Here is a 13,679-nt window from a genome sequence, read left to right as displayed (position 1 = left end):
GGTAAAGATTTGAAATCCTGATTTAATCTGCACATTCACATTGCAATTATCATATAGACAACTATTTGTAAATAAGCAATTAATGGTGTTAAATATGCATTACAAATACACAGGCTTTGATACAAATGTAACTCTGAGCCTTTTGTTGTTAAATGCAAATAAGTAACATTAATGTTTGCAGTTTTCACAACAATCATTACATTTTTACAATTTTAAAACTCACGGGCAAACTGTTTCTTTTGTTGCAAATGGACTGTTGACTATAGCTCCCAGGGTGGTCACTTCATCAAGCATTGGGACTGGGGGTACAGGTATGTAGGGGTGCTTCCCTACACACAACGCCTCTCTGGTCTTTGAAATCAGAAAAATCCCTCCGCTGACCTTTGAGTAGACATCTTGTGGACAGTCTTTCAAGTCATCCATAACCATTCCCAATGTTACATCAAAAATACTGAAACAGAATTCAATGCATGGTTTTTCTGAAATAATTTTTTAAAATTTAATTTGTTACATTTTCAACTGGAGTTGTGAAGTTTTGCAGTTTTGCTCTGTGTCATCGTTAAAATAACTTAAATGTGTAATTTAAAGCATTCTTTAGGATACCAGGCATTAAACATGCAACTGTTAAAACTCAAAAATTCATAATTCTTATCAAAATATGCACAAAATAACAAGCTCAATAAAGATGTTGCTTTGACATATAAAATGCTGGGAGGGTAAAATATATGACATAATGATGGTTTAATTTTACCATATATATTTGCAACCAAAGACTTGTCCACAAATATTAAGAATAGCATTATTACTCAGAAAAGTGATATTGAAATAAAAGACATATTCTGTACATTGGCAAGTTTAGTGCACTAGGCAAAAATAAATTTGCACAACATGAAAACAACATCAAAATTAATTATTTACAAACCTGCATGAAAGTGGGGATCCTTCCATCTGAACTAAAGGGGAGTCTACAGCATTTTTCATGGCCCTCATGTTTTCCATAGCTCTGTCAAAGTTACATCCTTTTGATTTCTTGCATGCAGACTCCTGAGTGATTTTGAGCTGTGCTGCGATCATGGCGACAAGGTTTCTAACTTTCTCATCACGACATTTTGGCATTGTGGATGACAAACATGACAGGCTAGTTCCAGCTTGCCTGTGAAGTAGAAATACTGTAATAAGCTCAGAACGAAAATTAATGTACCAGAAGAAAATTACTCGCTATGCTAAATTCTGCAACAGTATTTTTCCAAAATAATGCTTATGAAAACTTTGTAATGGGGAAAATTTTTAAACACATAATAATTAAAAGACAAACTCCTACCATTTAAAATAATCAATATTTGTACCTGCCCAAAATAACCTGCTAAACAATGCATAAATATAAAACTGTATATATTACCAGCATATTCCATCAGTGAAAGCGAAGGGTGATGTGAGATGGGACAGGCCGGCTGCTGTGTAGAAGAACTTGGAGAAGCACATCCCCACCATCTCCATGTCACAGCCCATGTCTTCACCCTCAGAGCCCAAACCTCCTCCCTCTCTCTCCTCCTCATCATCATCATCATCAACACCATTATCATTCTCATCATCTTCTTCCTCTTCCTCATTTTCTGTCAAAGAATTACATCCACTTACATAAAAATAATCTTAATTATGCCTTATATTCCAATGGCACATACAAAATTACTATTCTTTTATTTGTCATCAAAGGGCTGAAAGGACACGGTTGCGATTTTGGTCAAAAATTATTTTTCCATTTATAATGTTTCCAATGCACTTCTAAGTCGTTTCTAATAGTCATCCAAAATTTGGGCATCATTCATCTTAATATTAGTTAAGTGAGATAAAAAGCTCAAAATCATTAGTCATGCAAACAAAGTTTTTGTCTACGCTTGGAATGTTAAAGTAGAAATTCCAGTTTTAGACTCAAAATGAATGTGATAAATGCTAAGAACTATTAATTCACGCTTAAAATGGATTAGAACAGAGAGTAATCAGCTTGAAATAGAATTTAGTGGTAAACTGAACCAATGTAAACAAAAATAGTAAGGGCACGAGCCTTGTTTACATGACAAACAATTGTGAGCTATGCATCTTGCTTTTAACTCTACAACTGACATTCAAACTTTGGTTTGTCATTAGAAATGCATTTCATTTTAGAAAGCATTATAAACAATAAAAATGACCAAAATTCAGCATGGATTAAAAAAAAACGATTTCACAATTCTTCAAAATATTTCTGGAAATGTTCAAATCCTCAAGTTTTGAAACACGTACCTCAGCTTTCAAAATTACCTTTATTTAGTCACAATTATAAATTAAACTTGCTTTGAGAAAATATCACATGAAAATCGTGACTGATGGATAGTCTTTCATTGTCTGGGTGCATTGAAGCACTTTTAAATGTCTATTGCCTTTTCCTGGGTCATAGACCACATTAACATAGAGCAGAACAAGGTCTGAAGAAATACAATACTGCAATTCAAAAGATGGCTGGGTTGATGACCTTGACAAGAATGTCCTTAATATTCCCCTCTTCTGAATATTAAGTGACCTACATTCAGTGCACCCCTTACCCCCCCCCCCCCCCCCAAAAAAAAAGAAAAGAAAAGAGAAATGCTTAATTTTCCTCAAATTTCTCCAATACATGTATAATCATATCATATGTTATCATTATTTAAACTATTCAACAATATAGATTTAATGACTGTGGCAGAAATGACACTAGTACTAGCATGCAACAAATATGCAAATTGACAATCATTTAAAAGTTAATACATGTAGATTTCAAACTCTCACAAATCTTGTAATACAGATACTGTAGCCTTATGTTGGCAGTCACATATGAAATAAACAAAATGAAAATATGTATAGATGTCAAATAATTTTCATGAACATTTTCTGCCCCTGGTAGAACGTTACTATCATAATCGTGTGCATTTTTGATTAAATACCGTTGGTTTTACATATACCATATATATGTATATAAATGCTATCTTGCATAAGTATGTTTGTAATGTTGATTTTAAAATACAAACCTACAGTCAAATATTTTGTTCATTTTGAATGTCAAGGTCAAACATGGAGTAGATCAGTTTTTCTAGCTCTAGTGTAAATATTATGGTATCTGGATAATTCAATAGAATCTTGAGGAGGCCTTGTGATTTTTAACTGCAGTATTGATCTGTGGACCTTATAACACCAATCATAAGTGACTTAAAAAGTGAGTTAAAAAGTTTTCTTTGTGTGATTGTTAATGTGCTTCCATGTTGATACTACTCAGCCTACCCAGTCCACATAAAACAATATTAACTTAGTCTCCTCTTCAAAGAAAACACCCAAGTCTGTAAGAATTATTATTCTATAGAATTAATTTTCATCAAAGACTTCAGACACAATATTATTAACAGTGCCTTCTGAAAATGTCTTGGAACTCTAATAAACCCAACACCAATAAAAGTTCCTCTACAAGTAGATCTGGGGGTCAAGGCTCAGGAGCTGGAAGAGGACGGGGTCCAAGTTCCTCTGTACCATCTAGTGGAGCATCTAAACAACCTAGCAGTAAAAGATTTCGTGAGGGAAGTGAATCAGGGACATCTTCCTCGAATATTACCTCAGTTGATGATACTAATCATGACCTTTCCCAGCTTAGCTCTCTCCTCGACCAGCTTACTAAAGACGAGGAAAGCACCAAGAAAGTAATTGAAGTCATTCTTGGAAAACCTTCAATTAAAACATGCATCAGTGAGCATTTCATGTCAGAAATATCTGACCTACACAACCAGATCAATGTCCTTACAAATAGAATGGATAGCATGGAGCAATACTCCCGTCGTACATGCCTGAAACTCTCTGGAATACCAGAAGAACGAGGGGAGAAAACTGATGACATTGTCCTAAGAATAACAAATCAGTTTATTCTTCCAAAAGAACAACAACGTATGGAATTACATCATATCTGTAGATCACATAGAGTTGGCCCACCTAGAGACAACAAATTCCCGAGAGATATAATTGTGCGCTTTGTTAGCTACCGTGACAAAGCACGAGTTTTCGGAAACAAAAGAAACCTGAAGAACTTCAACCAGAACCCATCAAACAAATATAAGATCTACATCAATGAGGCACTCACCAAGCCCAGAGCCCAACTGTATTACGAAGTCAGGAAACTGGTAAACAACAGGGAACTAGACAGTGCATGGACCTATGATGGTAAAATCATTGTCAAGACACACAAAAATAGAAAAATCACCATTGAGAACGAGGAAGACTTTCGAAAATTACAATCCTTTATTGAATCACCAAATGTCCGCTCGTCTCAAGAACTTGATGATTTCGCACCACTTACCTCAACTCCTGCTGCCAATAGGGTCTAGACGTTCTACGTATGGACTTTTGCCGACTCGAATCTAATTCGACGGCCGTGAACGTTCTATATCCTAGGCAATTGTATGGTGCAAATCTGTAATCTTTTTCCACGTGTAATAACACTCCGAGTTAATCAAGCGCTTGTAGCACGGTTATCTGTACGTTTTACCAGCAGACTAATTGACGAAATATGCATAACCAACCATATATATAACACACTAAATAGCTTTTTATTTTGCTATTGATATACTGATACAGTTTTCTATTTTTTTGTATTTATTTGTAAATATGTTTTCTTATTTTTTGTTATTATTTTCCAACTTGTTTCACATTAGTTTACTCAATTATGAAATCACTTTTCCTGTAGGCTTATTAGAGTACTCATCCAGTGTTTACATTCACTTTCTTGTAAGCAAAGCGAAAGTAGGCAATTCTCTGTGTAAAATGGTTGTGGCATATCCTGATCATATGTATTTCATCTTTGACACAAATGATTGATTACTATTCACACCTCCATCCACAACCATTCAAGAAATTGTACATAAGAGATAGTATTTCTAAAGGTATGTCTTTGTTTCACTACCTTGTACTTTATTATTTATTAATAATTGGAGGTATCGAAACCAATCCAGGTCCCGAATTGAATTCCAATATAAGACTTATTCATAATAATGTGTGTAGCATTCTACCAAAACTTGATATTATATTTAATGAGCTAAGTGAGTACGATATTATTGCTATTACTGAAAGCCACTTAGATGAATCAGTTGTTGATACTGATATTGAACTGGATGGGTTTCAACCACCTGTTAGACTTGACCGTAATAGACATGGAGGTGGTGTTATGCTTTATGTTAAAAATAACCTTAGTTTTAAGAAACGTGATGATATATTTACTCCAAACATTGAAATTATATGGGTAGAAATCGAAAACGGTAATAGAAGATTCTTAGTTGGTGTTGTTTATAGACCACCAAGTGCAAAGGCAGAATTTGTAAATCAGCTAGCTTTATCTATAGAGAGTGCCTTGAATACTGAGTTACCATTGTTTCTCTTAGGTGATTTTAATTTTGATATGCTAGCTGATGGCAATAATGCATTTAAACAAATATTGCAAAACTTTTCTTTGTCAAATGTTGTGAAACAACCAACAAATTTTTCAACATCTAGAGGTACATGTATTGATCTTATTATAACAAATGTTGTTGAAAATATTGAATCTGTAAATGTCTTAACACCATTTTGTAGTACACATTGTCCAGTGGGTGCAGATTTACATTTTAAAACATTTAAGCAACATTCATACAAAAGATACGTAAGAAATTATGCAAATGCAAACTACACACAACTGCGCAAAGACTTATTAGATGTTGATTGGAATATGGAGGTATTTAATACTCATAATATCAATGATATTTATGACAATTTTACTAAAGTATATAACCATTATGTTGACAAAAATATTCCAAAAAAAGTAGTTACTATACGACCGTCAGATAAACCCTTCATGACTAGTGCTATTAGACGTAAGATGCGACAAAGAAATAGGGTACACTATAAGGCAAAATTAAAAAACAATGATTACCAATGGGATAAATATCGGCAGCTAAGGAATGAAGTCATAAGCATGGTGCGCAAATCAAAACAAGCTTACAAAGAAAAAATTACCTCACAAGTGTTAGATAAAACAATCCCTCCTGGAAAATGGTGGCGAATAGTTAAATCAATTACTAAATTTTCTAAAAAACAAACTAAATCCCCTCCAATTAAATCTAATGGTAGAATTTTTATTCATCCGATTGATAAAGCTAATATACTCAATAATTATTTTGCAAATATTTCACGAGTTGATGGTAGTTCAGAACCCCTTTTACCCCCCCAGGGACCTGGTCCCCCATTTTCTATGAACTTATTTTGCATCACTGACCAGGATGTTGAAGATCAACTAAGAAATATAAATCCATCTAAACCTCCAGGACCCGATGATATTTCTCCACATATACTTAAAAATATTATCCCTTCCATCATTAAACCCCTTACAAAATTGTTCAATTCATCATTAAGTAATAAACAACTCCCTCATGTGTGGAAGATTTCAAATATCACACCAGTTTACAAAAACAAAGGTAACCCTGAAGAGCCAGGAAACTATAGACCAATCGCTCTAACTAGTATTTTATGCAAAATTATGGAAAAAATCATTTTTAAATACCTCTACAACTACATGTTAGAGCATAATCTTTTATCTAAAAACCAATCGGGTTTTCAACCTAGAGATTCTACTGTGAATCAACTTTTGGAAATATATAATACTATTATTAGCAATCTAGACCAAGGAAAAAATGTTAGATTTATATTTTGTGATATTTCAAAAGCATTTGATAAGGTCTGGCACAAGGGACTATTATATAAGCTAAAACAAAATGGGATCTATGGGAACATATTAGATTGGATTGAAAATTATCTTACTGACCGCGAACAAAAAGTATTGTTAGAAGGATATTCCTCTACTAAACAAAGTATAAATGCTGGTGTTCCCCAGGGCTCTGTACTTGGTCCATTTCTTTTTTTGGTATATATTAATGATATCACTCTTAATCTTGAAAATCAAATTCGGTTATTTGCAGACGATACTTCTCTATTTGTAATTGTAGACTCTGATACAATAGGACCTGCAATATCTTTAACAAATGACCTAGAAAAAATTAAAAAATGGTCAACACAATGGCTGGTGGAGTTTAACCCTAACAAAACTGTAAATGTTAACTTCACTCGGTCAGATAAATCACATCCAGATATCTCCTTTGGTCATACAATAAACTATATAGACTGTAAGCAAAATCACTGTCATCTCGGACTAACTCTCCAATCAAATGCTTGTTGGTCTGAACATATTACAAACATTTTTGATAAAGCATGTCAACGTTTAAATGTTCTTCGTACTCTTAAATATAAATTAAACAGGGAGTCTTTAATTAAAATTTACATTTCCTTTATTCGTCCTATTTTAGAGTATGGTGATGTAGTATGGGATAATTGTACACAAGAACAGAGCAATCTTTTAGAAAGTGTACAAATAGAGGCTGGGCGCATCATTACAGGACTGAGGCGCACCTCCTCAAGACAAAACTTATATAATGAATTAGGGTGGGAAACGTTAAGCGATAGAAGGAAAAAACACAAAGTTACACTCATGTATAAAATACTTAACAATTATACACCCAAATATTTGTATGATATGGTTGAACAGTGTCTCCCAGTCTCACACAATTATTCATTACGTAATAATAATTTGTTTCACATTCCAATTACCAGAACTGTTGCATATTATAATAGTTTTTTACCCTCAACAGTTAAATTATGGAACACTTTGCCAAATAGTTTAAAATCTGCAACAAGTATAGCCAAATTTAAGCAAGGCGTGCAAAACAATAACCCTGTAGATAAAATAAAATCTAAATTATACAACTATGGACAAAGAAATTTAAATATACTTCATTGCCAGTTAAGAAATATTTCAAGTAACCTTAATGCAGACTTGTATAATCATAATTTAGTTGAATCATCAAAATGTTTAAGATGTGGGTACTCCTATGAAGATTCATTTCATTTTTTCTTTCATTGTCAATTTTATAATTCTCAGAGAAACTCTCTGTTTAGATACATGAGTGATCATGACATACCAATAGATATCAATATTTTATTACATGGTTATGATTGCTTATCTCTAACAGAAAATATATCATTTTTTGACCAAGTTCATCAATTTATAAAAAACAGTAAAAGATTTTAAAATGTAAATTAACAATGAGTAACACTGTGTTAAATGTACTTTACATATACTAATTACTGAGCCTATTATACTATAACTAGTACTATATATGTGTATATATATATCTCTATTTTCTCTTTTGTTCCTTTGTCTATCATTATATTGTTATTTATCTAAATCCTTTATTACTATATTCTTTATAAGTTAGTAAATGTCCATGTAAATCTTTGAAAAGTATATACTATTAGTATTATAAATATTTATACCTTGATCTCAGATGGAGAGAACTAATATAGGCTAGTGTTGCCTGCTGTTCAATCCAGATTCATTTATATACTTATATGTATATTTTTGAATAAAATACTTATTAAACTAAATATTTTGTTTCCATTTCTTACAATGTCTAACTTCCCGCGCCATCTATCAGAAGATCACGTGATACCGATTTTTCATTAGCTCGTTCCAAAGATATTCTACTACAAACTTTACACGTAAGAATCTCATAAGATGTACAAAAACTTAAGTTTTCACTTACAATAAAAATTAATCGTAAGTTTTTTTGTGAAAAGGGCTACTGGTATACTTCAAAAGTATGTCATTTTTTCCCCATTATATTTCATTGAAAACAAGACTTATTTTTGAAACCTTTTCTGGTGTTAATTTTTGTCATGTTTAAAGAAATTTATTTCGATTAAAGTAGATTCAATTCGCAATTTTTGAGATTTATTTAGACTCATTTATAAAATTTGCTGTTTCAAACACAACATGAAGATATTTAAAAGAGTTCTACTATATATCTTTAACAATATGCAAGCAAAAAAAAAATCTTTACTTTGGATTGTAAACTTGAAATCTCAGAATCAGAAGGTTGAGAAAATATCTAAATATGATTTCAAAAAGTTTGAGAAATTTTGAATTTATGATCCAGGTCTTTTCAGAATTGACATACTTTTGGCACCTGAGTGTAAACGTTAGATAGCAGAAAGACTTTAGAAGAAGAAATTTGAAATGAGCATGTGAGTAAAAATACTTTAGGTTTAACCAACCATCATTTTCTGCGTTCATTCCTTTGTCGCAAACGGTGTCTGCAACGGAAATAAGAAGAGGGACAAATGGATCCAGGAGTTTGTCCTTTCCATGACGTTCTTCTGGACATGACGTCATCACACCGTCCAGACACATCTTGGTTTTCCACACCATTCTAGAGAAAACGTAATAAAAAATTGATAATTGATTCATCTCTCTCTCTCTCTCTCTCTCTCTCTCTCTCTCTCTCTCTCTCTCTCTCTCTCTCTCTCTCTCCACATCTTAAATTATCGCAGCGCTTGATACTTACTCGCAGGCATGTTTTCTCCTCTCTTTATTTTTAGATACCATTGCTGTCAGAGTACCATTCGATAATCCTAAGAAACACATTCTGGCAAGTTCCATATTGCACCCTCCCTCTATTAAAAAAAAAAGAATACGCAAAAAGATGAGGCTACACCGTATATTTGAAAAAAAAAGTTTTCCGAGGGATTGTGTTGATTAATAATTTAGGGTTTTTTTTTCACACCGACAGAATGATGCTTTCTTTACATCTCGAAAAAAGAGAATAATCACTAAAAAGGAAAGAAGATGGGTGAATATAAGGTGTGTAAAATGCCCATATGAGGAATGCATGATTAGATACTGCAAAATTAAAATATCATTAAATCTGATACTTTTTTAAAGAAATAATTGAAAACAATGTATATTTAACGTAACATCGATTTGTAACCCTTAAATATTTTAATTACTAGCAATAGGTTGATTTAAACTGGAGTATGCGTGTCAAAACCTCCAAATAGTGTCATTTTTAAAACTTCAATGCCTTTTCTTTTATAGAGTGGGTCTGAGCTCCATATTTTTGTCATAGTCTAAACGCGGTTGAAAGGAATTTAAACCGATTTTAATCAACAAAAATGTGGAGAGATGACCCACTATACTTTAAAAATACCATTTTGTAGCCCAACAATTAAAAACAATTAGAAAAAATAATACAAGTCCGTAAATTCGTGGCCACCGTTTCATATAGCATTTAAACAACGCACTTTGTTGTGAATTTGAAATTGTATTTTACGACTAAACCAAATGGGCAGTTGCGCCATCTTATTCCCCCATCTTCAAATTTGCTTAAATAACTTATCATATAAGCGCAAAAATACTTATAACTGGTGTCAGTGTTATATGGCTCAAAAGGTTGAAGGGGTGGGGGGGGGGGGGGGGTGGTGGTAGTTTATTCATTGAACAACAATAATATGTATATTCAATATAAAAACTCTCCGATATTTGTCTGTCTCAATTCTTTAGCTTCTGTGTGTGTTACTATATTTGATTAAAATTACAGGGATTATATATAGACTTTGATATTTTATAAATTTCTGCACCATTGCCCAGAATCTTTATCCCTTCAAAACAAATTGACAAATCACGTTTTCTAAAATGAGCGTCCTGACTTATAAAAGAACATTAGGTTCCAATTCTAACCCCCGTACATCCTATCCAAATACCTCATTCAGCTTTTACCCCGAACAAACATTCCATCAAACAAGACACTAGTGCATTGCTTGGTTTGAACATATATGTCAATATGTTTTGGGCTTTGAGTCGATGAGTATGTACTGTGGAGATTAAAATGGGGGCACTTTAGCCGATTAATTGTCGTCTTAATTTCACATTTCAGGGGTATAACATTTATTGGATGTATATTGTATAACACATGCCGGTGTCGAAATAAACCGCTCTAAGCCATTGACCCCACCCACCCCACCTCCTCTTAATTCATTTTCTTTAATAAATATAAAGAAACATTTTCCAAATACAAGGATCGGGCTCAGCGGTCAACAAATTAACCATAATATCTACCAAATTAATTAAGATATGCTTTGTTTGCCTACAAACTTTTATTAACCAAAAAAAAACCCTATAAAATTTGACGTAGAAATTTGAGTATTTTCCTATATTTTTATTTAGAGCTCTGCTTTTAAAGGAGATGAATATAGTATAAAAATGGCCCTGAACATAGAGCCCTCTTAAAAAATCGATGTTTTTGACAACTGCTTAACTTGCTAATAAGCTGTAGTACACAAGGGCCTGTCCATGTATTTATTGACTGAACCGTGTCAAGATTGCAAAACTTTTTCAACGGGGGGGGGGGGGGGGTGTATATATATATATATATATATATATATATATATATACAGTTTGAATGCACCGAACTCTTACAGAAGTGAAGATCGAGATTGAAAGTTTATACAACAAAAAATAATACAAAGACTTGTCATAGCCTAGACCAAGTTGACTGTCTTCGCCAGGTACTATGTCATACCATTTTTTAAAGATCTTTCCGCAGAAGGTTAGTCGGCCTCTCACATTTATTCAAACCGTGTCGAGACTTGAGACCTGTCCGACTTTTTGTAATAATTTTTTTGAATAACAGATCTGTAGCTAATTATGTTAGAAGAAACCATAAAGAAGATAGTTTCACATCGTTATCGGTGTTTAGAAATTTAATTTTTTTATGAAATAGATAAAACACGTAAGAAGAGACAAGAAGAACTACATGTATGGTACATTTATAATTCAGGACACCTTTTTCCCCCCGGTCCCTATTTGTAGGTGTGTAATTTCCTATTTTCTAATTTAATGGTTTGACAATATGCAATATGTGTATAGATTTTTTAACTGTTTATTTTTTACAGCTCTGTAACTTTTTAGAATGATGTTAATTTTATGTAATTACACTGCGTACATATTTTTGATAAGATTTTAAACTTTGATAGGCAATATGTGGTTCTACTAACTGTCCACTAAATGTATACACACTTTTAACTGTGGGGTGAAAATAACTTATCGTTATGGTAGCATCAGCCTAAATAGAAATGATAGTATCAGGATAATAATACACAATCTTCTGTTGTAAAAATATACTAATGTGTTTCTAAAAGTAATTAATATAGCATAATTTTGCACCTAACCATAAACTGCACACGTATTCATATACTTATAAATTAGGGTATCAATATATTGATACCATTCCCTTGCCCATTTGAATATACAGCGTAAAGAAAGGGAATTAGAATCTGAAATATATAATTTTCAATTAAATGTATTTATTTTACATTTTCAAAAAATACTTAAACATTTCGATTTCACACAGGAGAAGATTTGGCCAGTCATGCAGAGCTATTTGAGCATTGAAAACACATTAAATTGCAATAAAGATATTTCCGCCAGATTCCCACCGCAAGCCACTCATCCGTGGGCTTTTATAATCAAGTTAGCCATTGCCTTGACCCTTAATCGCTGGACACAATTCTATAATGTCAATACAAATTCAATGCACCCCCTACTTTTAGAATTTCAAATGTAAATATTCGCGGAAGGCGGACAAAAGAACCTCTACAACGAACAAGCGATGTCTGCTCTACATTATTACTAGAGTATTTTAAAGAAATTATTCTATATTATTCCATTTTCTGTCTTCCTTTATTTTTGTAATGTCCATTTTTTTGATGACATTTTTTTTTGCATTTGAAGCAATTGCACAGTCTGATTAAAGCAACTGAGATAAAGCAAATGTTCTAAAGACCGAATCCTTTCCGATCGAGGACCCGCAATTTTAAAGAAAAAAATAAGAGTTGGGGAAAATGCACTGATAATTAAGTTTAGAACATGGGTTACCTGATCGAGTTGACTCTCGCATATAATACTCAAAATAATCCTCCATCATATCATCCATTTCATCCTCGCCATCTTTAGCAGCAGCAGCAGCAGCAGCAGCCCAGGAGAAGAGGAGGCCGATACACAGAATCCCCGCCAAGGGGGGCACCGACTTCACCCGCATTATCGATAACTACTCCCGTTGATGCTCAGTTCAAGCTATGGTCAATATATATATATACCCGCAGTAGCTTCCACACCCCACAGATACGATACTCTTCGCGGGAGTGATGTTATAGAACAGGTTGACTCAATTTATACGGAGCCACTTCTCGCAATTTAAAAGGAAGAGCGGAGTACTTGTGAACCGTTCTTATTCGGCGCGACTACATCTTTTCAGTATAATGGTGTACACGGGGTAGTTCTGGATTTTGAAATGCAGGATTACTGGAGGGTGTAGTTCGTTTGTTTATGTCAGTAAGGCTCGATCATTGAGAACACATATATACTGATATGGTCAATATTGACACTTAGGAGTAGATTAAAAGGAAAACCTGACATGGTCCGAATGCATGGTCCGAATGCGTACTTGTGGATGAAAAACTTATATCGCCGAATCCTGGTTCAATGATTTAAAAGGGTTTTTTTAACATTAATGATAGAAAAAACACAATTAACGAAAAAACACCGAGAAGGATTAGATATATTACTTAACTACCGGTATATACAAAGCTTTCTTGCTTTTGCAAAATGCATTTGTTTTCGTTTAAACTGGTCTTTAGCAAAAACAATTTTTACTTTTTTACTTACAAAATAAAACATAACAACAATTTTTTACAATACCTTTATCAAT

The 13,679-nt window shown here is 33.2% G+C and overlaps 1 protein-coding gene across 1 annotated transcript in view; it reads right to left on the bottom strand.

Moving 5' to 3' along the window:
- The window catches only part of LOC128180465 (uncharacterized), a 71,602-nt gene extending 58,467 nt beyond the window's left edge, over positions 1-13,135 (bottom strand). The window contains exons 1-6 of the mRNA XM_052848589.1: positions 12,848-13,135; positions 9,480-9,588; positions 9,190-9,344; positions 1,400-1,613; positions 923-1,153; positions 224-451 (exon numbers count right to left, since the gene is read on the bottom strand). Coding sequence (XP_052704549.1) covers positions 224-451; positions 923-1,153; positions 1,400-1,613; positions 9,190-9,344; positions 9,480-9,588; positions 12,848-13,010 — 1,100 coding nt within the window. The 5' untranslated portion in view covers positions 13,011-13,135. The remainder of the gene's footprint in view (positions 1-223; positions 452-922; positions 1,154-1,399; positions 1,614-9,189; positions 9,345-9,479; positions 9,589-12,847) is intronic.
- Positions 13,136-13,679: the final 544 nt, after the last annotated feature.

Source organism: Crassostrea angulata, chromosome 4 (assembly GCF_025612915.1).
Source record: "Crassostrea angulata isolate pt1a10 chromosome 4, ASM2561291v2, whole genome shotgun sequence".
NCBI classification, from domain to species: Eukaryota; Metazoa; Mollusca; class Bivalvia; order Ostreida; family Ostreidae; genus Magallana; species Magallana angulata.
The sequence above is the reverse complement of the archived record's forward strand: the minus strand, read 5'-3'. Positions and strand labels throughout refer to the sequence as shown.